This window comes from Anarhichas minor, unplaced genomic scaffold (assembly GCF_050575085.1).
Source record: "Anarhichas minor isolate MPS153535 unplaced genomic scaffold, ASM5057508v1 ptg000026l, whole genome shotgun sequence".
In the NCBI taxonomy this organism is placed as follows: Eukaryota; Metazoa; Chordata; class Actinopteri; order Perciformes; family Anarhichadidae; genus Anarhichas; species Anarhichas minor.
In genome coordinates, this window is record NW_027466472.1 from 289,273 (window position 1) to 315,939 (window position 26,667).

The window sequence follows — 26,667 nt, forward strand, 5'->3', positions numbered from 1 at the left end:
ACACACACACACACACACACACACACACACACACACACAGGCGCACATCAACTAATCAAGCAAACTCAATGTAATAGGATTACAGGGAAGCTCTTTATATTCAGCACGGCCCTCTAAAAGGATTATAACTTCAGATTGTAAAAGTATTAGACGGGATATCTTGCAGTGCAGACCCTAAATCGGCACCACAGAGAGATCCGGATTAGGCGATCCCCACTTCTCAATGTCAAGCCCTTGATGTATTCTATCACACACTTCCATCTAACCAAGCAATCAATCAAACCCCCCGGAAAAAAAAAGGAATTGCAAAGAAATAATTAAATCCTTTTTCAAGTACTAATGGGATCTGACGGCGAGCGGTGTTCTGGGATGCAGAAGCAGAGTGAGGCTCTGAACCTTTGCCCTGGCTGCCTCCTTGGTGGCTTCATCCATCCAGTCCAGATCCTGCAGCCGGAGGTCCAGCGAGTGCTTTATGTCCTCTACCAGCTCCTGGACCTGGAGGGATTTCACATGGATTTATAAATGCACTTTTATTGAGCACATAGATCATATTTCACATTAAATATTTCTGCATTCTGCGTTTTTCTCACTAAAAAGTCAAACTGAGTGAGAAAAAAAACAAAAGCAAGGAGCAAAATCAGAAAGCTGCTGGTGTGATGTTGCTCCACTAGTGTGTGCTGTTGACATTTAAAAAGGAACGGTCGGTTATCTTGAGAAACTGGGTAAAGCACGCTGGATTTAAAAAATGATCCGATCTAAAAACCCAGCCCAGTGTTGCCAACTCTTGTCCAAATGAAAGTAGTGAGTAGCACTAGCTCCAAAAGTTGCTAAATTTAGCGTGACGGCAACACCGACAACTCATCAGACACCCCAAAAATGATCGTAAACAACAAACATGGCGATTGTTAATTCTCACAGCTTGTAAGATGAGTGAACGGGCAGAATACAGGCAGGTAGACCGTCCAATCGTTACACTCGGACCAAATTGATTAATCGGACGAGCTTATTGAATTCCTGCGACAGCCGTAGATACCAGATTCTGTTTTTGTCAGAGCGTAATTGATCGCTGTCTGGATGTAAAGACAATTTCAATTTAAATATTCAAAAAGTTTTTGAAGAAGAGTACCAGCCCTGCCTTTAATGCAAGAACTGTCTTCTTTAATATAAGAGTACCATATATCACTAAAACATTGTCTCTTTGCTCAGACTTCATATTTACCCAAGTAATTCATTCTTACTTGTGTACTTGACGTTTTTACATAATATTCTCGTCTTCATTCATCCTGTTATTTAGTATATATATATACATAGTATATATATATATATATATATATTAGAGAAATGCAGAGGAACTTGTTGGAATTCCCCAAACCTAAAAAGTTAAAAGGTGCAGTTAAAGTGGTCACAGATACTTCGGGGTTGCTCGTGTTACTAACAGACGATTTGGTTTGAACGGTGGATTTTCTTCCACCTTTGTGAACCCACTGCTGCCGCTTCTGTGTAATGTGACATCCCATGTCCAATATGTAATTGCCACTGACCTTATTTGCAGCTGAAACACGCAAGTGGAAGCGTTCAACCGTCACAGAAATTTCGATTTCGTTTTAAAAGAAACCCCAGCATGGGACACCGGTCTATTTTCCAGCTGCCAACACCGACGCAAGTCAAAGTGGCTGAAATGGGACGCTTTGACTCGAGGTCTGTGATGGCGTAAAGTTACAAGTTAAAATGTGAGTAAGCTGCAAAGCCACCGAGAAACTTTAAGTACTGACAACGTCCTTTTTTCTTTCTTCCAAATTCCAGAAGAATCCATAAAGAGGAAGTCACCTCCACATCAAATACATTTTAGAAATCTGACTGCTATCAAAGCAGATTATTTGGGCTTTTTTTGCATCCTTGTTTTTGTTTGTCACACCAGGAGAACTATGAACCTGAGGAAGTATATTTATAATATTGATATTTAATATTCAAGTTCAATCTGATACTTTTATTTATAGATCAGCAGAAGAAATGAGGTGTAAATTAAATACGTTTCGGGCACATTAAAATAGTAAAGTTGGCAAACCTACATTTTTCACGAGCTGCCAAATAGAAATACCGAAGCTCTTGGTTCAAAACTACTAATTGGATCGTCTTAAATTAAGGATCTGATATGAGTGAAAGTACAGCTGATTAAGTTGGAGCTGCTGGAACACATTCTCTCTCTCTTGGTCGGTGGCCTACGCTTCCATCTATGCCGCTCGTTACTTGCATATATCATACCTTATTAAAATAAACTTCTGTTTTCACAGGAAACAACTTGGTTCAGTAAAAGATTGTAAAAAATACTTGATTAGGTTTGAGGTAAAAAATCGTGGTTTGGGATAAAATGAGTACTTTTGTTACGTGGTGAAGTAAAATGAAAATGTCAGGATTCAACGTCTGCACAAAGCAGCAGCAGGAGAACAGTCGGGCTCAAACGCAGACACAGACGGAAGATTAAAGGTGATTTTAATAAAGCAAACGTTCAAACTAAACTTACACAACACAGGAGGTGAGGCCGATGAGTTCAAAAGCAATAAGAAGACCCAAAAGTGAAACAATTAACCCAAAAATTTATCAACTACCAAAATTCAAAAGTGAGCAACTTTCAGTCCAGAAATGAGCAAAATGACAAATAAACAGGATCATGTACACAGCCAGAAAAACACAGCAGACGAACCGACCAGCAACCAACAAAAACTATAAATACACAAGAAACTAATCAGACAACAAGACTCGATGACGACAGGAGGTCACGCTGAAAGCTGATTGGTGGAAGAAACACAAGGAACGGAGCGAAGCTGACGAGATGAATACAACACAGGTGATTTGACAGGAAGTCAAAGGACACAAGAGGCAAGGAACTTCAAAATAAAACATGGAAACAAACTAAACCAAGATTATGACAAAATCGTGTGTAAGGCAGCTGACTTCTGTCTTTCCCTCGACCATAACTACGTTTTTTATGTGCCTAAGGAACCGTTTCGCCATCCAAACTTTAAAATACACAGCAGGACCCTGTTTTGTTACGACCCTTTTTGAATTTTTCCTATACTATATAAACTATATTCAAGTTTTTTTGAATGTGCAAAACATAATTTATTAAAATTTACATCAAACTTTTCCAACATCAGTGCTTCTTGAGGAATATTTTTTACGGTCCAAACTTCAAGAAACTTTTAAAGAATTATTCTGGTGCTTTTCTCAAACTACCGCAAAACAACGTCTGACACCGGGACGCGTGGTGTGCGATTCAGGAGAACAAGAAAGCTCGTCTTTGCCCCCCCCCCCCCCTTTGTCTCCCGTCTCTCAGCCTCGGCTCCCCGAGACTCATTAGCTCCTGTTCATGCTGAGGTAAGCAGCATCAGTGAGCCGGTCTAGGTACCTCTGGTGTTGATAATGAGGTCTCCAACCTGTTTGGACATGCCAGTGTAGACGGACTCAGGTCTAAGCAATGATCAGCGTGAGCGCGGACAGCTGCAGTAACCCAGCATATACGATTTTCTACCCAGTAGTATACGTTACATTCAACACGGACGGTTTCAATGATGTTTAGATGCTGGATTCACTGTAGACGAGATCTGATAATAAAGAAATCATTCTCTACTCTTTAATTAATCAGAAAAGGCTCCAAATAGCTTGAAGCATTATTGAAACTTACACTTTAGTATCTCTGTAGAATCTTAAATTGGGTCTCCAATGCTTTATAATTCCTGAGGTTTCGGGTGGAGATTTAAAACGATTGCGAGAGAAGAAGAAAGGCCGCTCAATGTTGGATAAAGAGCGTAGAGCATAAGAAGAAGAAGAAGGTGAAAGGGAGATGATGGGAAGCTTAAAGAGAGAGCGCGGGGTTACAGAGGTTAGAAATGCTATTGGGAACCGTATCCCCATGTCGTGAGAGTGGACATGGCACTGAGATAAGAATACATATGGGGAGGATTAAGGTGAAAGAGAAGGGCAGAAGAGTGACTGACCAAGACGGAGAGAACACAATAGAAACATATAAAAAGTCCAGAGACTAGAGAGAGGAGTCTGATTGGTAAGGAGGGTATTTTACTAGATACGAGTGCAGGAATCAATCAAAATCATTCGGTCACGTCACAGTGACGAACCAGAAAATAAAAATAAAGAAACAATATTATAAGAAACAAAAGAAGGTGATGACTTCCAGTCGTGGAAATTGTGGAAAAGTTATGAAATTCGCAAGATCAGAGAGATGTTTTATGATTTAAAAATGTTGTCAAATGTTTTTCATTTCCATTGCATTGTGGGACAATCAAAGCTTGTTTTCTATCTTGAGATACTGACTATTTTAAGTGTAGTTAAAGCTGCTTTAATCAATATTTTCAAATTAACAAGCAATTAAATAACTAACGTTCCCACTTTAAAGTGTTTTTAGGCTCATTTTATTTGCTTCTACAGCTCACGATTGACTTGTTTTTAGCCAAAAGGTTCTGATAAACCTTCTGTGAACACACGACATTCTGTACTCAAAACCCTAATCAGTGAGTAATATTGGGGAACACCTGGAGTGCAGCCAATGGGTTGCATTATCCTGTTGAGCTCACAGTCAGTAATGATTGGAGTTAAGTAAAGATAGAATTGTCTGGCCCTGGTTTGGGTCTGAAATTTGGCACGTTAAGTTGTTCAGCTGGCTCCCGTCTCAATTTTATTTAAATGTCAAAAGGTTTAAATTTAAAGGCCACTTGAGTGGAGTTTTGCTGCTTTCTGGATCCAATAAATTGAATGAATATGGAGAAAACCTCTGAAAACAGGACAAAATGAAGGCCATCGGAACTCATCAATCTACGCAACGCATCCTCTTACAGCGGTTCGTATGATATCCTACAAAACGTTACTCCTCATCCCTTGAGCCTTTCTTTATGAAGACATGCAACACGTGTCAACATTCATACAGTCCTTTCAAAATAAACTTCTGTCTTCACAGGAAACTACTTCGTTAGATTCAGGAAAAGATCGTGAAATATTTGGTTAGGTTTAGGAAAAGATCGTTAATTAGTTAGGTTTAGGAAAAGATCGTGAAATATTTGGTTAGGTTTAGGAAAAGATTGTTAAATAGTTAGGTTTAGGAAAATATCGTGAAATATTTGGTTAGATTTAGGCACAAAAACGACTTAGTTACTTTTAAAAAAAGATCGGGAAATATTTAGTTAGGTTTAGGAAAAGATCGTTAATTAGTTAGGTTTAGGAAAAGATCGTGAACTATTTGGTTAGGTTTAGGAAAAGATTGTTAAATAGTTAGGTTTAGGAAAAGGTCGTGAAATACTTAGTTAGGTTTAGGAAAAGATCGTGAACTAGTTAGGTTTAGGAAAAGCTTGTTAAATACTTAAGTTAGATTCAGGAAAAGATCGTGAAATATTTGGTTAGATTTAGGCAGAAAAACGACTTAGTTACTTTTAAAAAAAGATCGGGAAATATTTAGTTAGGTTTAGGTAACAAAACTACTTGGTTAGGTTTTGGAAAAGATCGTTGTTTGGGTTAAAATAACTACGGAAGTGCTTTTACTGAAGTACGCAAGTTGCGTGACTAATAAATCAACGTTTACGTCTTGTTTTACATGGGCGTTGAACAGTGGTCTCCTAGCTGATAGAGCGACGGTTGTTGGACATCCACTAAACTCTGTTGGTTTTTGCGGTCTTTATACCCCCCCCTCTCCCATCCATACCTTGGCCTTGCTCTGCGAGGAGAAGTGCTGCTGGACGAACAGGGCTCCCAGGGCCATGCCGAAGTGTTTGTTGGCCTGAGTGAGGCAGAGCCGCCCCAGCTCCAGCTGCTGCTCGGTGCCGTCGATCTCCCGAGAAAACTCGTGGATGGTGCTGCGGAAGGCGGTGGACAGGTGCTCACTTAGCGCCGCCACGATGCGCCACAGCATGTAGTTATGGAGGACCCTAGGAGGGAGGAAACAAGGAAGGAGGGATGGATCAGTTGCATTATCATAGATTTGATATATATATATATTATATATATATTTTTTCTCTCCTTTTAATTTTTTATAAATATTTGATTACAAAAAAAACATGAAAACAGTCTGTTTTGTTGCCTAAACGGTTTAAAACTGTGACCGTGCGAGTTGGAAGAGAATCGGTTTCCCCTCGAAACGTAATTGAGAGTACATGTGTGTGTATAGAACTCAACAAAGGTGCATTTTTATTTCTTATGAATTAAACATTCAACAGTGGAACAAAAACATTCTCATTTTTACTTTCAAGAGTTGCATCGTTATTGTCAGACTGTGGAACAGTTCCTCGACTTTTCTTTGTAACGTGACATCTACTGCGTCTGGCTGTTATCTCCCTCCATCTGGCTCACAGTGCTGTTTTTGCCATCTGCCCTCTGAGCTCCTTTAAGAGTCACGAAAGTTAAGAGACAAAAACAGAAAAAAGCAGACAGTGATGGAGAGCGAGTGGTGAGGAGTCAAGAGGGCCCGGCGGTTTTAAGAACAGCTCCCCTCTAATCTGTAGTGACTCACAGCCAAAAAATGGATCATTCATTTATGCATTCAAGCTGTGTCTTCTTCCCCCTCCAGATGACGGAGCGCTGGTGAGTCCTCGTGCCCCCACTGGGTGCACACATCTACTCTGCCCTGCGGGGACAAATGCCTCCCCCCCCACCCATCTCCCCTCTCTCCCACTGCGAGGCTCCATGCGGACCTCAAGGCATGTTGTTTTTTTCTTAAATTTTCCCGTATGCATGACAGATATTAAATCAAAAGCGCCTTGGCAACAGCAACAACCCAAGGTACCGCTTGTGAATTGACGTGGGGGGAATGAAAGAATGAGGAGACTCAGGTGGTGCCCTTGATCATCATCACCGTCAACTAATATCAGCGTGTGTTACAGGTGTGGCTGCTTTTGCTTGATTAGCTTGTGTCATTTGTGTTTTGTTTAGCTTTCATCGTCACACTTGGACAGGCGTGGGTCTATAAATGCAAGTGTGTGTGTGTGTGTGTGCGGCTACGTGTGTGATGGAAGTCATCTATATGATAATGGTGAAACTTCAGCATGTGGGGGGAGAGGTGGGGAACATTTCTTACTTGAGGCATCTTTGAGGAAAAGTGATGACAATCATCTCTCAGAGTAAAGCTGGAATCAAACGTGCGGCGAGAGGGTTAACGGGAGGGTTGGGATGTATAATGTTCAGAATTCACCTGCTGATAGCTCGAGTGCAATATTAGTCGGATGTGTTCAGAACGTATAGAGGAGAAGCTCTGCTCCGGAGGGAGGAGAGCTCAGCTCCCGGCAGCAGCAGCAGCTCCTCCTCCTCCTCCTCCTCCAGGAGCAGAGCTTCTCCTCTCTGGGAGCTAACACCGACACCACGCTGCTGGAGACCGAGGACGTATTGCTGGACCCGCTGGAGGGAAGGGAGGCACGGGAGAACCAGAACCAGGACTGAGAGGGGCAGACTGTTAGACCCTGCTGCAGTAACATGAGAGGTTTTCTAAAGGGACTCTGGAGCTCAGAGACACTACCACGTTAGTCCACAGGGGGCGACACTAAATGAAAGTTCCTTGAAGTGACTCTAATGATGACCCAACTTCTAACATCCTACTACTTGTCCATCATTTTAACTGATCTATTACTGTTTTGACGATGGACCTACACCTCCTTAAACTCTCCTCTACCTGGTCACACTTGTATACGCCGGTGTTCGCTTTGTGCCATAATGGAGTCGCAGCGGAGCTAAATGAAAGCAGAGGGCCTGACGGTGAGAGCGCCGTACAGATCAAGCAGTGGGTCTTAATCACCGGAGGACTGAGTGAAGGCTCTTTAGCTGAATGGATTTTAATGGGGCTAGTTAGGAAGATGAAAAGACACTGTCCCCGGTGCACTGCATCAACACATTACCACAGGTAATGACCCTGTAGGTAATGGAGGAGGGAGGGACTCCTCTATTCCAAACTTCAAGGAGAAACTTCATGCTATATGTTAAATCTACACCCACAAGCAGCACAGAGGCAGAAAACCGTATTATTTATTTATTATTTTGGAGAAGACTTTTAATGATGGCATACTGTATATTTTCAGCTCGGGCCTTGCTGCAGACTGCTCGTAGCTACACTTGAGAAAACGGAGGTGGAGGAGGATGAGTCGAACTAAGAACTAACTAGGAGACAGCTGTTCGTGCCCCGTGTGAAACGCAAAACCGACGTTGATTTATTCATCACGTAACTGCTGTACGCAAGTAACTCCACTTCTGTTATTTTAAACCAAACCACAATCTTTTCCTAAACCAACTATTTCCCGATATTTTCCTGAACCTAACTAAGTATTTCACCATTTTTTCCTCAACCCATATTTCCCAACCCTATACCCAAGACTGTATTCATGTAACGAGCAGAAATTGACACGTGCTGCTGGACTTTTGTAGGAAAAGGAATAACTTTTTCACAAGATATCATACGAACCGTCTTATGAGGATACGTTGGCCGCTTGGGAATCAAACCTCGACTGCTTAAAGCTATAGTTCCATCAAATCAAACATTTGGCGAGCCGCTTCACCTGAAAATGCTCTAAATCTACCATCAGTGTGTGTTTTTCAAAGCGGCGGGCTCAGCAGGAGGTGAATCCTCGGTTTCGCTCATGAACACACACATAATGTACCCTGAAGAACACCAGAATAAACACACTCTTCTGCTGGCCTTCAAACCACTAAGGAAAAATAACACACACTGAATTTTCACCCACACACACACACACTCCGTCGAGAGTGATGGAGTTAGCAGACGGAGAGCCAGAGAGGCGAGGGAGTGTGTGTGTGAGTGTGTGTGTGAGACGCTGGTGTGTCATTATGCTTTCTCCTTCATTGGAGGCCTGCTCATCTGGCTAATGGGATTGGCTGCAGTCATTGCAGAGCGTGTGGGACCGCATACACACACACACACACACAGTGAAGGCAGAGAAAAGAGAAGATGGATGGAGGATGAGGAGATGGAGGTGTAACTGCTCTTGTCAGTAGACTTGTATGATGAAGAAACCCATCAATGGGAGAACATGTGAGGGGTGGAGGGAGAGGACATGAGGAGGACTCGGTCAATAGATGCACCCGTAAAGATGGAGAGTGTGTGTTCCCACTGATTGAGGAAGGGACGGATGGGAAAATGGGAGTAGGATGGATGGATCGACTCGTCAACCTAAGAATGAAGAGGAGAGAAAAGAAGTGATGTGCAGAAGGAGAATGAAGGGTGGTAAAAGGAAGGGAGGATGATGGCGATGGGTGAGTGAAAAAACGAGTGAAAGACGGACGCAACAAAGCACAAAATAATGTGGACAAAAACATGAAGCAGTAGAAATAGGAGGGACGTGAAAGAGAGAAGAATGGGTGAAGGAAAGGAGATAAGGTGGTAAGAAATAGGGGTCAATAAGAAGCCAAGCAGGACAGCAGAAGGAAGGACGATCCATTGATTTTCAACCGTCCATCATGTCATCCTGAAACACACAACTGTCTGGTTTTACTCGTCCGTCACCTTTTCACCTCTCAGAGCGCAAATTCTCTCCGTTCCTCCAATTTAACAATAATTCAAACTTTTCCTCTCCTGTTATTTCTGCGACGGCCTTTTTCAACTTTGTTATATCTTCAAGCGTACTCTCGGAAAGTGTGTGTGAGAGGTTTTTCTGTGGTCCATTAGTGGCCTTGAGAGGAACCGAACCTCCTCTCCATCTGCTCTACTGGACAATGACACAACGGGCCAACACCTCTGCCACGACCCCCCGACTCCCACCACATGAAGCCAAACAATGGCTTCTGTGTGTGTGTGTGTGTGTGTGTGTGTTTGCAGGACTCTTTCTACTTTCTTTGTGGTTCAGACGTGCAGGAGATTTATATAAACTCAGACATGGCTTGTTGCGCGTGTTCTTAGCCGATTGGCAATCATGCGGATGGCTTAATCGTTCTTTAATCATTCTTGTTTTGTCATGTTCTACGTGTCTTAAAAAGAGTAAAAATAAGGCGACTAGACGTCCTCACTAGAACACTAGTTCTCCTTTAGCTTAGTGGTGGAGACGTGAAGACACGTGACCGTGGTGGAGTTCCTTTATAGACTAACGTTAGCTTTTTATGTTACACTTCAAACATAAAAGTGGAGTTCATTAGTTAAGATTATCTCGCTGAACAAAACAAGTATCATAAACGTTTGTTTGCCACAGAGATTATTTTTTGCACTAATCCAAAATGGAAAAATCGGCTTTTTGTCGAGGGAACCAGTCCGTTGCTAACTTCCTGTGACACTACATCAATGCTTCATCCCTGCAGCTCTCTATTCATGCTCCCCAGAGGATAAAACGATGCCCTGACTTTCCCTCTTGCACCAGCAGGTCGACGTTTGTCGTTTTGACTGAAGCACTTCAACATAAAAGGGATGGATTTCTCCAAATTTGTGTTCCCCCCCGGATGAATATTAATCACTGTGGTCTCATCTCGAGACATCATGAGGTCAGCATTTCTATATTATGATATTTTGATTTATGTACAAATACCTGCAAAACTATGACATTCCCATCAGCTCCAGCTGTATTTTCGTTTACTGTGTTTTGTTCCAATTAGCGAATATTACCACGCTAAAGACAATACTGATAAAAGAATGTTTTGTTTTTCACTTTCCATACAGACTCCTTACTGATATTGAAACTGTGTTTCATTAAATAAATAGAATAGTAAACGTATAACTATAGTACACCTGACAGATGAGGCAGCTGGAGAAGGAAGTGGATTGTTTTATTTTTATATTTCCGACAGGATTTTTGCACCGTTAGGGTTCAGACTCCTGGTGTTGTCCCACTGTGAGTGCTAACTTCAGTTTCCAAGTCTCTGTATTTATTTGCTTGCACGAAGGCGTGTTGCTTGCTGCGCTGGAGAGACCCCTTGATGTGAGGTACCGGGGCATCTTCTAGTTCTCATGAGCTATGCTAATGAGCAACACCCCTCAGGAAATCCAATACCTCTATTCCTTCATTTGTACGTGTGTGACTGTGTGTGACTCTGTGTGTGTGTGTGTGTGTGTAAACCTTTGTTTAAACCCCAATAAAGCACTTCCTGGGAGACGGAACCTGGGAGACGGTCTGGAGGTGGGAGGAAGATGGAGAGTGAGAAAGTGAAAGAGGGGGAGCAGGTGAAGAGGAGGATGACAGGAGGGTTAGAGAGGTGACAGAGGCGAGGATGAGGATGGATGGAAAACAATGGAAGAGGTGCAGATGGAGATAAGGGAGAGTGGCGTTGAGGGGGATTTGAGGCAGAATTGGAGGAAAGAGAGAGGGAGACAGATGGAGAGAGCTGGGGAGCTGCAGCCTGAAGAGAAAAGAGTTTGGTGAAGAGAAACACTGAGTCACAAGTCTTCAAGCTGCTTCCTCCCACTGTCTGTGTATAGGAGCCACACCCACGAGGAAAAAAGATTTCATGTTAGGAATAACAAAATATTCTCAAATTAGGAAATACAAAGTCCAAAGAATTTATGATTCTTAAAAGGGGCTGCCTGCTAATCAAGTTGGTTTTCCGCAAACCAGTGAACAGGAAGTGACCATATATGGACTGAGGAGGAGTGACGTAGAGACGTCGTATACGTCTCTGGTAGAGACCTGTCAATCACTGTGTAGCCCCGCCCTAAAGCATCCCCTGCTTTATGGTCTGTTTGACTCTAAATGGACCATAATGTACTAAATGAACATCATGCTGTATTGAAGAAGACTTGAAACTAGAGATTGAGACCATAAACTCATGTTTACAATGTTTACTGAGGTAATAAATCAAGAGAGAAGTAGAGTCGTCGCCAGAGAGAGAATGCTTTTATAATATATTTTAATGTTCAAATATAATTTTGACGTCACTTTTGGTTGTTGTTTTTAATTTACTATTGTTGTGTTTATCATTCCTATCTGTTCTTTTTGTTTTGCTGGCAGAAATGGGCTTCTAACCAACATTTAATCACCAAAGAGCACAATTAGCTGCTGTAGTTCAAAAGATTATTTTGACCTCTTCTACACAATTTAAAACAAATTGTCATCTTAGCACAAATTTGTCGAAAGCAATTAAAACCAATAATGGTGAAAGGAGACATGTTTAGCAAGATAAATACAGCATCTTTTGTAATCACTCGCTTATGTGACTGTCATGTGATTCCTGAACCAAGTAGCGCTAAATACAACTGAAGAGAAACGAGGTCAATTTAAACTTCTGGGATGCAGCCGGGTGAGTGAAAGCGTGATGAAAGGGAGAGAAGAAAGGATGTCGGATCATGAAAGGAACAAAAAGGCAGAGACGGAGGATGATTGAAGTTTAGTGTAGAATCTATTTCTGCAGCCATCAGAGGGGATGGATGAACGGACAACTCGAAGAGAAGATTGGTAAACAAGGAGGAGAGAGATGGAGCATCGACGCCGGCTGCTACTACCTGAGGAGGAGTGAACGAGCTGATGGATGCGACGGTGGTGATGGGGGGTTATGAATCCCTTAATTATACGACTCAACTTAATATAGTGTGTTGGAGTGTTGTGTTTAAAAAGTTCATTTTACAAGAAAAGGGAGAATTGAGAGCAGAGAGAAGAGATGAGGAACAGCAAACCGCTCATCACCACCACAGCGATCACAAAACAGAAACATCTGAGATAGAAGAGATGTTTACACCGATGGGAGCTGAGCTAAAGTCACATCCTGTGTTGTGGCTGATAAAGTAAGCGGAGTAACACATTTTAAAAGGATTCTAAAGTGAAGAAGAATAATCTTTATTTGTAAAACTGTGAAAGGAAAGAAATAAGCCAGAAACATCTGCGTGTTGCATGATGCTGCTGTTTATCCTTTAAATGTACAAAAACAAAAGTCGTGAAAACGTAATAAAAGAATCAAAGTATACGTCACTAAAACATCATGAAAAAGTCATAGTATAGTACGTCATTACTAGAGCTCTCAGTGCTACATCCTGGTGAGTTAGGATGCTCATAGGGCAGAATAATATGTCATCAAGATATAAGAAGTCATATTAAAGTACGTCATAAAATGTCATTGTATAGTTTATCAAAACAGTCTGAGTATGTTGTGTAAAAAAAGTCAGCAATTAATCATGCAATTAAAATATAAGAAAAGTCATTAAAGAGTCATCGTATAGTTTGACATTAAAATGTTAACAAACGTCTGCCCTTCAAAAGGCAAAAGACTTTGTACACTTCTAAAAATGACGTTTTATCATGTGTGGAGCTGTGAAGACTCTCTGTCATGTGGACAAACACTGTGTTTCCTGTGTTGTTCTTTGCAGAACATCGTGGGTTGTGTTTAACTTAACTGTGAAAATATTATGCTTTTTTCCCCTGTTCATGAAGTTACCGTTTTCCTGCACATAAGTTGGTGTTTTTGCTCCGTGTTTTATGTCGTTCACTACAAAAACAAATGTCATATCTCATTAAAACTGAATAAAGTATTGTTTGTTGTTGTTGTTGTTGTTAATCTAACCTATCCATTTATCAAGATAGCCGACTCCTGGGGTCAAATGTCAATCAAGACACAGGTCAGAGATTAATGAAAATAGCATTATTGCTAAATGAATCGCAAATGTTAGCAAAGAGACAGAACTGGAAAGCTGCTCCCAGCAATCAGAACTGAGTTCAAAGCAACCAGGTAATGATCGTAAATCATACAAACATCTCTGTCACTCAGTCTAATTATCGATGATTATTTTCATACAATATATCGCTGACTGTAATCAAAAACAAAGTGAATGATCGAATAGAAGTTAGAGCCTTTTTTCATTCAGCTGGACACCAAAACAACTTTAAAACCATTTTCAATACTCTGGTCACTTGTAACCCTAACCCTTTGTGGGGCGATGTGATATTTCATGACAGTATAAAAAAGTCAGGATTTCACATATCAGAATGCATTTGATATGCCATAAAAATGTCATAATATAGTATGTCGAAAAAATGTCATATTATAGCATGTCGAAAAAAGTCCAAAAAGTTACATTATAGTACGTCAAAAAAGGTAAAAAAGTTATGATACAGTATGTAGAAAAAATAAAAACAATAATCATAGTGTAGCATGTCTAAATAAATTCATAAGAACTTCATAGTATAAAAAGTTAAAATTAAGTCCTAACAAAACAATAATCATTAAAAGTCTGCATGGCTCCCTCGGCTCCCTACGTCGATACAAATGACTTTTCTAAGCAAACAAAAACACTTTCAGGTGTTTAAACACTAATTAAAACATAGTCATAAATAATATATTCCATTTCTGCCAATTAATCCCCTAAATGCTCCACACTGTTCCTGTAATTGATTAGTTTATTACACATCCAAGTCTATGATTGATCAACACTACACCAGTCGCTGCATTAAATCAATCACAGGCTGTAAATCTGAAAAATGGTGAGACGAGGTAATAAAAATTAACCAACACTCAAGGTGCCACGATGACTGGTGCCTCATGGAATTACCAAAATGTCTGAATAGGACGTACGGACGGACGGACGGATGTGTATAAAGTCTCAGCCGTAAATGACAAGCAAGTAATCCAGCCGCCAGTCATCCGGCCAGTCAGCCGTTGCGAGAGGGCCGAGCGCTGTTGTGTATTTGTGTCGAGCACAGTGACTATTGGCGAGCTGTCAGTCGCTGTGACACACATCCTGACGTGCAGCAGCCCCGTAAGGCCTCCCCAGGAGGCTGTCAAGAACAAGACGGGGAAAGAAAGTCTGTGTGTGTGTGTGTGTGTGTGTGTGTGTGTGTGTGTGTGTGGTCTGCGTCTGCAGGTGGTAGATCGGTGTGGGTGTAGATCAATAATAATCAGCTGCAGTAGAAGTGGAAGTTCACCCAACAGACTCACCTCACACACACACACACACACACACACACACACACACACACACACACACACACACACACACACACACACGCACACCAGCAGCACTCAAAAAACAATCCATACACCTCGTGACATTGCATCGTAGCCCAAAACTAAAGTGGCAGCCCTGAACCAAAGGAAACACACACACCCCCCACACACACACACACACACACACACACTCACACAAAACAACTCAAACAAAAGCGCTTACTCACGCTCAAAAAGTACAGCATCAAAAAATGCCTGCGTCTAATTTCATTGATTTTTTTTTCACGTACCTCCGGCACCCTCCCCCTCCAGCCTCCCCCTCCAGCCTCCCCACCCAGCACACCTGTCCTCTCTTTCTTTACCTCTTCGAGGTGGTCTTGATGATGTCAGAGACCTTCTGTATGTAATCGGTGGCGAGCACCACAATCTCCTCGTCTTCTGAGAAGTTGTCGTGGAAGATTTTGTCCAGCAGGCGTTTCCAGTGAAGCTGTGGAGAGAAGAGGAACGTCTTAGTTTAGGTCGAGTCATAAATCATTTAGAGAAAGAGAACAAAAGAACTAAACCAAAAACACAAAACAAACCGAGAGGCTTTGCTCGAGTAGATCTTCAAATATCGACCCCATTGAAGTGAACGGAGTATATTCAGTCTAATCGGTTTTAAATTATGGAGGAATAATCAATCCACAGATTGAATTAATTCATCAAAGCGCCGCCTCACTTCTCATGAGTGAGACTGAAAACTAAATTGCAAAAAGAGTAAAATTCACAAGCTCTGTACAAAGAAACACGTGAAATGGACTTAATTTGACTTGGTCACTACATTAAACAGATCATGTCCAACTTTATAATACGTGCACATATTATTAATTACGTAATTTGCTTTCATACACTAAGTGCAAACAATTTGCTTCATAATCGCACTGTTCTACGAGCTTCAGAATGATTCTGATGCAGGTCAGAGAAAGCGAAGCGCGGCAAGAGGAAACGAGTCTTTAGAAGTTCTGCTCTCCTTGATGGTGACGGTAAGTTGGTGGTCACGTCCGTCACCGAGACCTTTTCCATGTCACTTCATCCAAGTTGAATTTATGAGATTTGGAAGAGTTATAAAACAAATATATGTGAATTGTTTTATTTTTCTTGCCAGCCTTTTGCATAGTATCTTGACGCTTAAAGGTTTTGCGCTTGGTTAACGTTGTGAAACGGTCGCGGTGACGTTTAGGCAACAAAACCAGTTAGTTCAGGTCAGAAAAAACAGTTTGTAGGCTTGTAACGTAACATCATGTGGCACAAAGTTTGTATCATATGGGACATGAACCCCGGCCTCCTGAGTTACAGCCCAGTGGTCTAATAACGAAGAGGATGGCTTTACATTTGAATCAATCAAAAAAACCTGACTCATCTCGTTCCAACAACCAGCGATGGTTCAGCCAGGAGGCCGCTGTTCGTGTGAAACGAGGAGTCAACATCGATGTTTTTGACACGTAACTTGCATACTTCAGTACCGTCACTTCCGTGGTTATTTGGACCCAAACGACGATCTTTTCTTAAACCTAATTAAGTATTTTTGTTGCCTAAACCTAACTGAGTTTCCGGTGAAGACGGATATTTATTTGAAAAAGACCGTATGCATGTAACAGACCCGTTGATATCAGACCTGCTACCCAAAGTGTCATGCAATGCTACATGAAACATGTAAATGAACTTTACAGAATAGATATATACACATGAATTTCAGTGGTAATTAGGGGTCTGATATCCCAGTATTTCATAGTTTAACGTGTCCAGAAAAGTCCAATTCAAAGAAACACTCTTTGGTTGTTCACAATGAAGCCAAGATGATACGAGACTCTGTGTAGGAATCGCTTTGCGATCGGCACAAACTGCTTTGGATCCTCAACAGCGATCTACTTTAAATTCCCTCGTTTCACTTTTTGTATTTAGTTTGCTTCTTGAGAACAATGTTTTTTTTGGGTTGTTAGCTGTCCTTGTAACTCTAATTCGATTTTTAGTTTTTTTTACAGTAAAAGCAAATAAATTGCAGCAAAACACTGAATTCATTCATCTGCTAGAATCTCCGTCCTCTAATCTGCTTCTCCTTTTTTCTCGTCAGCATCTCTCGTTCCCCAGCTTTTACTCTTCTTCTTTACAACCATTCAGACTTTTTTCTGTTTGTGTAGTTATTTTGGCTGACGAGCGAAAATCAAACTCTTTATCTTCGTCTCACAAGAAGCCCACTTTCTCTCTTCCCTCCTTCCCTCCTTTCCTCCTCCCCTCCCTCGAACATGAAACATATTGAGGATTTCATGTCCGTGTTCCCGCTGCTTCAGAGGAGAGCCTCCTCCCCCTCCTCTCCTCCCCCCTTCCTCTCCTCCCCCTCCTCCCTGCCTGGGTCTCCAGTGTCTCCCCCTCTCCTCTCCCCTCCCTCCATCATTTCCAACATCTACCATTTCCTCCTTTTCTCTTTACTTACTCCTTTCATTCCATCGCTCAACCTCCCCGTCTATCCCCGCAGGGCGGACAGCTTTTTGTGAGTCGCTTTGGCCTCTATGTATGTGTGTGTTTGTTGTGTGTGTGTGTGTGTGTGTAGCACTTCACCACTCCCTCCCTCACCCAAACACACACACACACACACACACGCACACACCCAAACACACACACACACACACCCAAACACACACACACACCCAAACACACACACACACACACCCAAACACACACACACACCCAAACACACACACACACGCAACACATTCGCCACACTACTTAAAATGCTCAGTTGGAGTTCAAGTCTTAATCCATCACGTCTGCTTCTACCCAAAATGCACACACACACACACACATATAGATGATGGGTTTTTAAGTGTGTGTGTGTGTGTGTGTGTGTGTGTGTGCAACACTCACGCCGGGAGCGAGGCGCTGTAACTGCCGGAGGGTGATGCGGTTATACATGGTGCTGATGTCCTTTCTTTGGTCATCATATTCTGACACAGTGATCTGGAGAGAGAGAGGAGATTTTTACTCAACACTGCTCAACACACACACACACACACACACACACACACACACACACACACACACACACACACACACACTCATGCATGTGCATGAACAAACAACACGCAAATCAGCTCACATTGGCCAGACGCGTCTCCAGCTGTATGATCTCCTTGGACTTCTGCGTGGCGTTGTGAGCCCCCAGCATGCTCAGCAAGCGCTCCATCAGGGCCTTGTACGCCGCCAGGATCTGAGAGGCGCAATGACATCAGCGCTAATAGACAGGAGGAGCTGCGACATCATCGGTAATGGCCGGTGGCGGGGGGTGATGGTGGGGGGGGGGGGGTGACATGTGGCAAAGTGGACGGGATAACAAAAGCACAGCGGGCGACAGAAGAAAACAGGTGGATTGATGAGGAAGAGAGAGAGTCAGAAGGACAGATGGAGGAGGGGAAAAATAAGAAAAGGAGGGAGGTAGGAGGGGAGGAGATAAGGAGATAAGGAGCCAAGAGGAAGTCAAGTATAAGGGAAAGGAAGGAAAAGATGAAGGAAGGAGGGAGAGAAGGCGGGAGAGTGTGGGTTGAGCACAGACTGTATATGAGAAGTGGACGTAGTCGTCGTGACGTCACTCATTGGTTTGTAGACTGATGTTTTGAAGCCTCGAGTTCGGCGCCATCTTGAATTTTTGCAACTGGTGAACGAAAGTGACCATATCTGGACTGAGGAGTGACGTAGAGACGCCGTATACGTCTCTGGTAGAGACCTGTCAATCACAGTAGCCCCACCCTAAAGCATCCCCTGCTTTCTGGTCTGTTTGACTCTAAATGGACCATAATGTACTAAATGAACATCATGCTGTATTGAAGAAGACTTGAAACTAGAGATTGAGACCATAAACTCATGTTTACAATGTTTACTGAGGTAATAAATCAAGAGAGAAGTAGAGTCATTTTCTCATAGACTTCTATACTACCAGAGGAGTCGCCCCCTGGTGGACATTAGAGAGAATGCAGCATTAACACATGAAGCATTGGCTTCACTCTTCAGAACCGGAGGTTGCTGTCTGGGATTGAGGGAAACAGGAAGTGGGGAAAAAAAGAAGAATTCAGGGAGAAAATAAGATGATTGGAAGTAGAGCGGGACAGGGAGGGATAACTAACATGGAAAAGAAAAGCTGTGAGGAAAGGGAGGAAAAAAAGGGAGATTGAAGGGTGATGACAGAAAGAGGGAGATGATGGGATGGCGTTGAAGATGAGCATGTTTACCTTCAGACTGTCCTCATCCTGTCCCAGGTAGAGGCTTCTCTCCGGCAGCGTGAGGCCCTCCTGATCGACCTGCACACACACAGTCAGCACATTCATTCTGGTCTGTTGTCACATGTGTCGCTAAGCTCTCAACAGATGCACATTCAGAGGATCGGTTAATATTTTAATAATCCGTATATCTGTAATATGCAATGCCTACACGTAGAGTCTTTATCTCTGTCAAACTATCGTCTTTTATTAAATCTTAGATATTACTTAACTTAAATATTGTTGCTGTTCGGTGCAAATTCTTCAAATTTGTTGATTTAAAATGTTTGAAATGAACTGAGGGAATAAGTATTATTTTATGAGCCTCTCTTACTTCTAAAGCCAATTTGATTATCTGTCAAATGTTTTGTCACAAAGCTGTAAACAGGGCTGTTTTTCCTCATGAAAAGTTGACATCTTGGAGATTTTTGGTTTTCAAAGGCCAGATCCAGTATTGGTTGTTTTCCCTGATAATAGTGAAATCAAATTACTTTTTTCAAACTGTGCATCAGACCAGATGTTACAAACCTCTGGATGTCCGTCTATAAAAACTTAAACGGAACAAAAGTTTAGATATTAACTTCAAGGCTGAATCCAAAACCCGCCAGCGGGATAGAAAAGCATGTTCGCCAACACCCCAATCGCCAAAACTGCACCGTTTATCACAACCAGAAGCTGTAAAAACTGTCATAATCGTCAGATTTTCATCTTTCCGACGGTCCTTGAACACATAATGTGTGATGAACGCTTCCCTCAGAAAGATTTACCGAATCTAAGCTTAAAATTGTGATATTTCATCAAAAACATTTTGTTCTACATGCCTCATTTAACATTCCGCCTCAAAGAAACCGTTTGAAGAAGACAGATCCTGTAAAAAACATAAAATTCTGAGTTCCTCAGCGCAACTAGGAAGCCATGATTGATTTGGATGAGACCAACAGTTACATGACAAGAAATCTGTGATCTTTGACTGAACTGCAGGCTGATGAACACAGCAGAGAGGAGAGGCTCGAAGTAGAGGCTGTAAATATGTAAATAGTTTATTATATACAACAGGTGGAGCCTCAATTTGTGCATTCAACATTGGTAACACTTGTGGCAACTTGGATAAATGTTGGACATACAGGTACAGATTCCATTGTTTTCCAATTTTTGTAAAACAATTATCAAAGAAATTCAACTTGCGTTTTTTTTTTAATGATTTAAGGCATTGTTGTTGTTTTATACTGCAGAAAATGTTTGAGTTCTCTCTAATTCTAGCCATGATGGTGCTGTTTCCATAGAGGTGCAGCACTTTAATGTCGCAGTGAAAAACACCCCGAAGCTGCTCAGGGTTCAGAGGGTTAAGGAGCTTATAATGCACCTAAAAGGAAAGCAGTAAGTGTCATGTGACTGTGACTTCTATGAGGATTTTCCACCTGGCTACGTTACTAGAATAACACACTCAGAAACTCAAACCTTTCTCACCCTGATTGCGTTCCTGGAGGAGTTTTTGTCGTCCACATTGACAGTGAGGGAGAAGAAGACGGCGGTGCTGTAAACACCCTGGGTCCTGTACAGAAGCTCGTTGAAGTCCGGCCTCAGCGGGGCGCCCTCCCTCTCCCACCCGGCGGCACCGGGAGGAGCCCCGACCAGGTCCCACCCCCCGCAGCTGTCTATCACCTCCGTCATGGGGTCAGATCCCAACTTGTCGATCTCCTGGATGCTCACACAGGACCGATAGAACTCCTTCACCTTACGCTCTGCCGAGTCCGCGCCGCGCCGCCGTATCGGCTCCAGCAGGAGGCGCTGCAGCTTCTCCTCGTTGTGCTCCCCGATGGCGGTGATGATGCCGTAGCTGAGCTTGTCGTCAGGGATGCCGTGGCGCCTCAGCCAGCCGCCACACGCAAAGGAGTAGAAGTCCTGGCAGGGTTGGATGGTCGGGTCAATATTGGCCTGAACGAAGCGCGCCGCCCGCAGCAGGGAGCGCTTGCGTTGGCAGTCCTGCCGGCACTGCGGGTCCTGCTGGGCGTCCAGGGAAATGTACTTGAGCGCCAGCATGCTGCCCAAGATGACGCACATGCCTGCCGCGAAGACCAGCGCAGAGAGGAGGCAGATCTCCCTCCGGCTCCACCGAGGAAGCCCCCCGCCGCTGCTGGTGCTGCTTAGGTCTCGGTTTTTGCCGTTTGACATCGTCCCTCCCCGGCTCCGTCCCGCGTGGCGGTCCAGGCTGCCCCCCAGGTGAAGGGTCATGCCGTTGCTGAGGATGTCGCTGCTGTAGCGGCCGCCATATTTCACTTCCTGGAACTCATCGTAGTGGGCAGTTAGTGAGTACGTCTTCTCCATGGCAATGGGCTGACACCAGGTGAGGGGTACTGCGGGAGCCGGGCGTAGACAGACAAAGGGATGAAAGTTGTTTTTATGTTGAGTGTGCAGCCATGATTACTCCTACGCAGATGAAAAAGAGGACTTCCACTAAAAGGGCAAAACACTGAAGTGATGTCAAAAATCCCGTTGGCCCTCTTTAAGCAAAGTCTCCTTTATTCTTTTCAAATCAAAAGCCAGCAAAGCGAATGGCTCCCATTGTGCAGGAGGAATCTCACGGGTCCTGCTCTCTCTCTCTCATCCTCTTTCTCTCCATTTGTTCTCCTCTCTCCAACCAGTTACAGGTGACCTGTCGATAAAAATAGAAATGAGAAAGGAAGAGGGCTGTAAGTCGACAGAGATGGTAAAACCGAATCCATGATTACAAACAGCAGAGTCTGACAAAGTAGCATATTCTAGTGCCCCCCCCCCCCCCCCCACACTTTGTCTTGTTGTCTTTGTTGGGTGAAAGCTGTTGGATTGATCGGTGGTAGTCATCCCGCTGGGGGGGGGGGGGGGGGCGATGTGCCTGGGTGGATGGATCAATGGAGAGCAGAGCAGGGAGTTGAGCATCATCAGCTGGGCACGGAGAGGTGGCAATCACCATCATTTAGCTTGTGTCAGTGCAAACTGATGTACAATTTTTAAATTTTCTTACAGGACGGGGGAGAATTGATGTCCTCTGTCTCACCGAAACAGCACAGCAGGCATCAGCTGACCTTCTGCGGTGGTTTTTAAAGCAATAACAAGCTAAAACAGAGGACGACATTTCACTCATGCATCCCAAAGTGTTTTCATTTAGACCAACAATACACTGGATGTATACCATGTATATGCATTTATGTGATGCAGCAAAAACAACTGAACAAATGCAGACTCGGACTATTTTTCGTTTAGCATTTTCTTTTGCTTCTGCTAATGCACTCTACATAAAGCCTGGAGGCAATATCACAAGCCTTTAGACAGAGAGATTATTTGGATGCTGCCCCAGTGTTTATAAGCCCTTTTTGTGTGTGTGTGTGTGTGTGTGTGTTTTCAGAGGCTATATGCAGTGAACTCGCTGAAAGCTGTGAAGGCGATCTGTGAAAATTGATCCCTGTTATCTCCTCTGAGAATAGCCAACTTCAGCACTGATGTCTTTAACAAGCGTTCCCTCGCCTTATGGGAGTGCTGTATGCAGATAAGAAGGGGAACAATAAGAAAGAAAGAAATAAGACGTTTAGTGTTTACAGGTACAGAGAGAGGAGTATAGCCTCATTCTGTGAGAGGTCGCAATATAAATCATGAGTGGAAGGGAAAATGGGTGGTGAAGGGTTTATTATGTTTTAGGGGGAAGAACGACAGAAAGAATACAGTGCATCAGCGGTGAAGAGATAAAATCATTTTCTACCACTGCAGACATGTGAGGTTCAAGTCCCGGTGGCAATAACACCGTGTTTGTTTGGTGGGAAGCCAACCAGGGGTTCTCCTCACAACAGTCCTAAGAAACAAAATGTTTCTCTTGGAAGAAGCTGAAGTGTACGAGTTACATTCAACGTCAATGCGAGAAGTATTGAACCCCCACAAGGTAGAAAAAGAAACCCCGAGTTTAACTTTTCCATGAGAGTCTGCGTGACATAAAGTTTGTCATCTGGTCATTTCTGCGAGGGTCGGCGCTTAATGATGGCGTGGACAATCCTTGCATTAAATCCGCTATATTTTGCATTTAGAAGTGTGATGCATTTTTTTTCACCAACACTGCAAACATCCATTGGCTCTCAGGCAGCCAGAGGGGGCGTGTCAATGTCTGTGCTTGATCAACAGCAGCTGGCGGGCTGAGCCTCAGCAGGGGAACAAGAGACAAAGTAAACAGAGCGTCGTAGCCTACGTGTGATGGGCAGACAGCGCGTTGTTAGTGGTCCTCAAGAGTGAAGAACACACCAGCATCTAACTAACCCGGCAAAAAAACACTTGGCAGCTGATTGAATGTGTATCACCGTCCATCAAGGGCTGACTTCAACCAATCCAGACCATCAGAGCCAGTTGGGAAATCAAACTCTTGCCAAAGCCAGTTGGGAGCGAAAACATGTTTTCCATCGAGACAGATCCTTCAGTGCCGTTCTTTGCTCTTCTTTCAATGAATAGATGCCCTCCAGTCCTGATATAACTGATGCTATTGTAGAAAGCGCCTAGCAGAAGGCATACTTTGTTAAGAGTGGTCGGAGGAAACCGGATGGGACAGCGCGATGCGTCTGGGTCTTTACATCTAGCGGGTGAAGAAGAAGCCGGTGACAACATGTAGTCTGCCGACACTCTGCCCACAACAGCAGCAGCAGCAGCAGAGGCGACTGGGCATCTAGTGGTCGACAATAGGTGTGTTGCTGTCATTATCAATTCAGCTTATCATCCATCAATCCTCTGCCTTGTTACACACACACACACACACACACACACACACAAACACACACACACACACACACACACACACACACACACGCACAATAGACACATCTATGGCGCAGATCATTTCTTATAACGTGAATATTACAGAACTATTCTCTCTTTGCAACATCTGCCCCTTTCTCTTTCAAATGCAGGTGCACTTTCACATACCTTCCTTAGGCCTTATAATGAATTATGACGCATGCACGCACACACACACACACACACACACACACACTCACACACACACACACACTGAGTGGACACCCAGCGTATGGCTAATGGATTGGATCTTGCGGGTACCATCACAGGGAGAGGAATGCATGATGAATGGCTGTTTACCGAACATGACAGAGCCTAATATCTTAGAGTCATACTAATACTGCTGCACACACACACACACACACGCATACACACACACACACACACACACGCACACACAGTCTGTTTCTCTCTCACGGCACATACACATTAAACGCATCAAAAACACACCCCTGGTGAAGCGTAGCGACTTGTCAATTGTCAAGCATTTCCCATACATCTTTCCAGCAACAGACAATCTCTTGTTCACTTAAAGCAGGGGGTTCTCAAGGTGTGGTCCGGGGCACTTTCAGGGGTCCTGCAGATGGCCAATGGCAAACGGACAGAAAGTTCTATTGAATCCAAATGAACCACAAAAGCGATCTTCAAAAGCGACCTAACACTACTTTTTATCCATTAAATTACATGTCCTTTATTACACTGTTCACTGCAACAGAAATTATATTCCTATTTCCAGAGGAAATCTCGTAAATGTGTCTTCTAGACGCCAAAAACTTCTGTGAAAAATCGGTGTTTCTTGGGACAATTCGCCCACGAACTACGAGGCAACGCCCCGTTCATCAATACGTGTAAACCTACCGGTCAGTAAGAAAAACATGAATTAAAACATGAAAAATAAGATCATATCTCGACGTTAAAGCGGCTGAAAAGCATCGCTTTGCGTAGCAAACTGCACTCTACAGCTGGATGAACCTTCCTCTTGCGTCTCTAACCAATGATAATAAATCCTCAGAGGAGATCAATGGATAATCAATAGGCGGAGGCCTCTGATGGGGCAGGTTAAGGAGACTCTGCAGATGGATTGCAGTGCTCCGTTCATAAATGGCTCAATGTAACTGCGCAGTGCTGTGAGCTGATGGATTCAGTCAAGTTACATGTGAATATTTTACCGGCGTAGATTTGTTTCCATAAAGAACTCAAATTGAAAGTTGCCTGCTGATTGCAAAACGACAGCTATATGTGTATCAGCACGAGCTGCACTGAGACTTGTCAGTGCTTTTTGGAATTACAAGCTTTATTGCTCGGGGAGTTAACACATCAACGCATTAAAATTGTTCCCTGTGGTCGGAGGAAGCTGTCGGATTTGTTGATGGTGAGATGTAAAGTCACCTGCGGTCGACATCGACAGGCAACAGAATTGCAAAGTCGCCCAACGATCGCCGGAAGGCACATTTAAAGAGGCCATAAAGGAGCATATTTTTTTTATATTTACTCTGTCAGTATAATTTACTGTTGAATCGATACTATAGTAAGAAAAAATAAAAAGATTCCACCTTCTGGTCTGTTGCCAAACACATAACCTGCCCAACGACACAGGAAGCAAAATGCATTTCGCAACTGATCGTCCTCAAAACATTTCACAATGTTTGTTAAACTCACAGTCAGACTTAACTTTACGATTAACATAAATTCACTGAGAGCTAACTCTTTCTTTCTTTCCCTCCACTGCAGTTTGTGATGATATTTGGTGGTGGCCAAGAAATAAGAGCTTATGCGGGGAACTCTACATCACCTGAAAGCCCTCTATAACTGGGTTTATTATCCCCTAATCAAAGTGGTCACAGAGCCTGCCCCCCCCCCCCCCCCCCCCCCCCACACACACCCAAAAAAAGCTGCACGGTCGCTCAAAGGGTTCAGAGTGGGAGCCGGCCCCCCTCCAGCCTTATCGCCGGTCGCCAGAGGCTGCAGTAGAGTGCTACGGTGTGTTTGTATGGGCTACAGATTTGGACACACAGCTCAGGAGTCCGATATATAAAACCAGGAGATGCTTCTTTAGGCTTGTACCAGGGCAGAGGGGCCCCTTTGTGGTGCCATTAAAACTTTTTTAATGTTGTGCAGCCTATGTGGGAGATGTTGCCCTTCAGAAATATAAAGAAATTAATGAGCACAATGGGCTCTTTAATTCTATTTCATTATTAAAACAGAAGAGTTTGAGTCACTTGAAGAACACTCCCTTACACACACACACACACACACACACACACAGGTATTAGGCGCTGACATAACTCTATTAACCTTAATGACTTCCCAAACTCCTTCTCCTGATAGAGCAGCAGGCTCTGCCAAACTAAGACCAAATTATTGGGATTTTAATCACTTTGACCTGTAGCCTCGTTGCGCTGACAATATCTCTCTATAAGTCCTCAACACCTTTACATAGACAACCTCGCTGAGTATTATGAGTTGTGGTGTGCCGAATGAATCATCGTTTTATATATTTTGCATGTATAGAGTCTTAAATGATGATCTTTAAACAATAACAGAAAAGGTATTAAATTGTACTTTGTTTGAGCGCAGTTCCGTATGAGGGAGAAAAGCGCGTGACTGGCGGTGGACAGAGCAGTTGAAACTGCTGCATACAAGTGTGTGTGTCAGTGCTCATAAAGAGAGCGACTGGTATGATTTCAAACTTTTTGGGGCAAAAACTCGTGGTGCGTAAAGA

At 43.2% G+C, this 26,667-nt stretch overlaps 1 protein-coding gene across 1 annotated transcript in view; it reads right to left on the reverse strand.

The window, feature by feature from the left end:
* ecel1 (endothelin converting enzyme-like 1) overlaps positions 1-21,464 on the reverse strand; it is a 33,580-nt gene extending 12,116 nt beyond the window's left edge. Inside the window, exons 1-8 of the mRNA XM_076101088.1 lie at positions 21,398-21,464; positions 20,607-21,340; positions 19,113-19,181; positions 17,987-18,097; positions 17,755-17,847; positions 15,216-15,340; positions 5,708-5,930; positions 397-495 (exon numbers count right to left, since the gene is read on the reverse strand). Coding sequence (XP_075957203.1) covers positions 397-495; positions 5,708-5,930; positions 15,216-15,340; positions 17,755-17,847; positions 17,987-18,097; positions 19,113-19,181; positions 20,607-21,340; positions 21,398-21,464 — 1,521 coding nt within the window. The remainder of the gene's footprint in view (positions 1-396; positions 496-5,707; positions 5,931-15,215; positions 15,341-17,754; positions 17,848-17,986; positions 18,098-19,112; positions 19,182-20,606; positions 21,341-21,397) is intronic.
* Between the last annotated feature and the right edge of the window lie 5,203 nt (positions 21,465-26,667).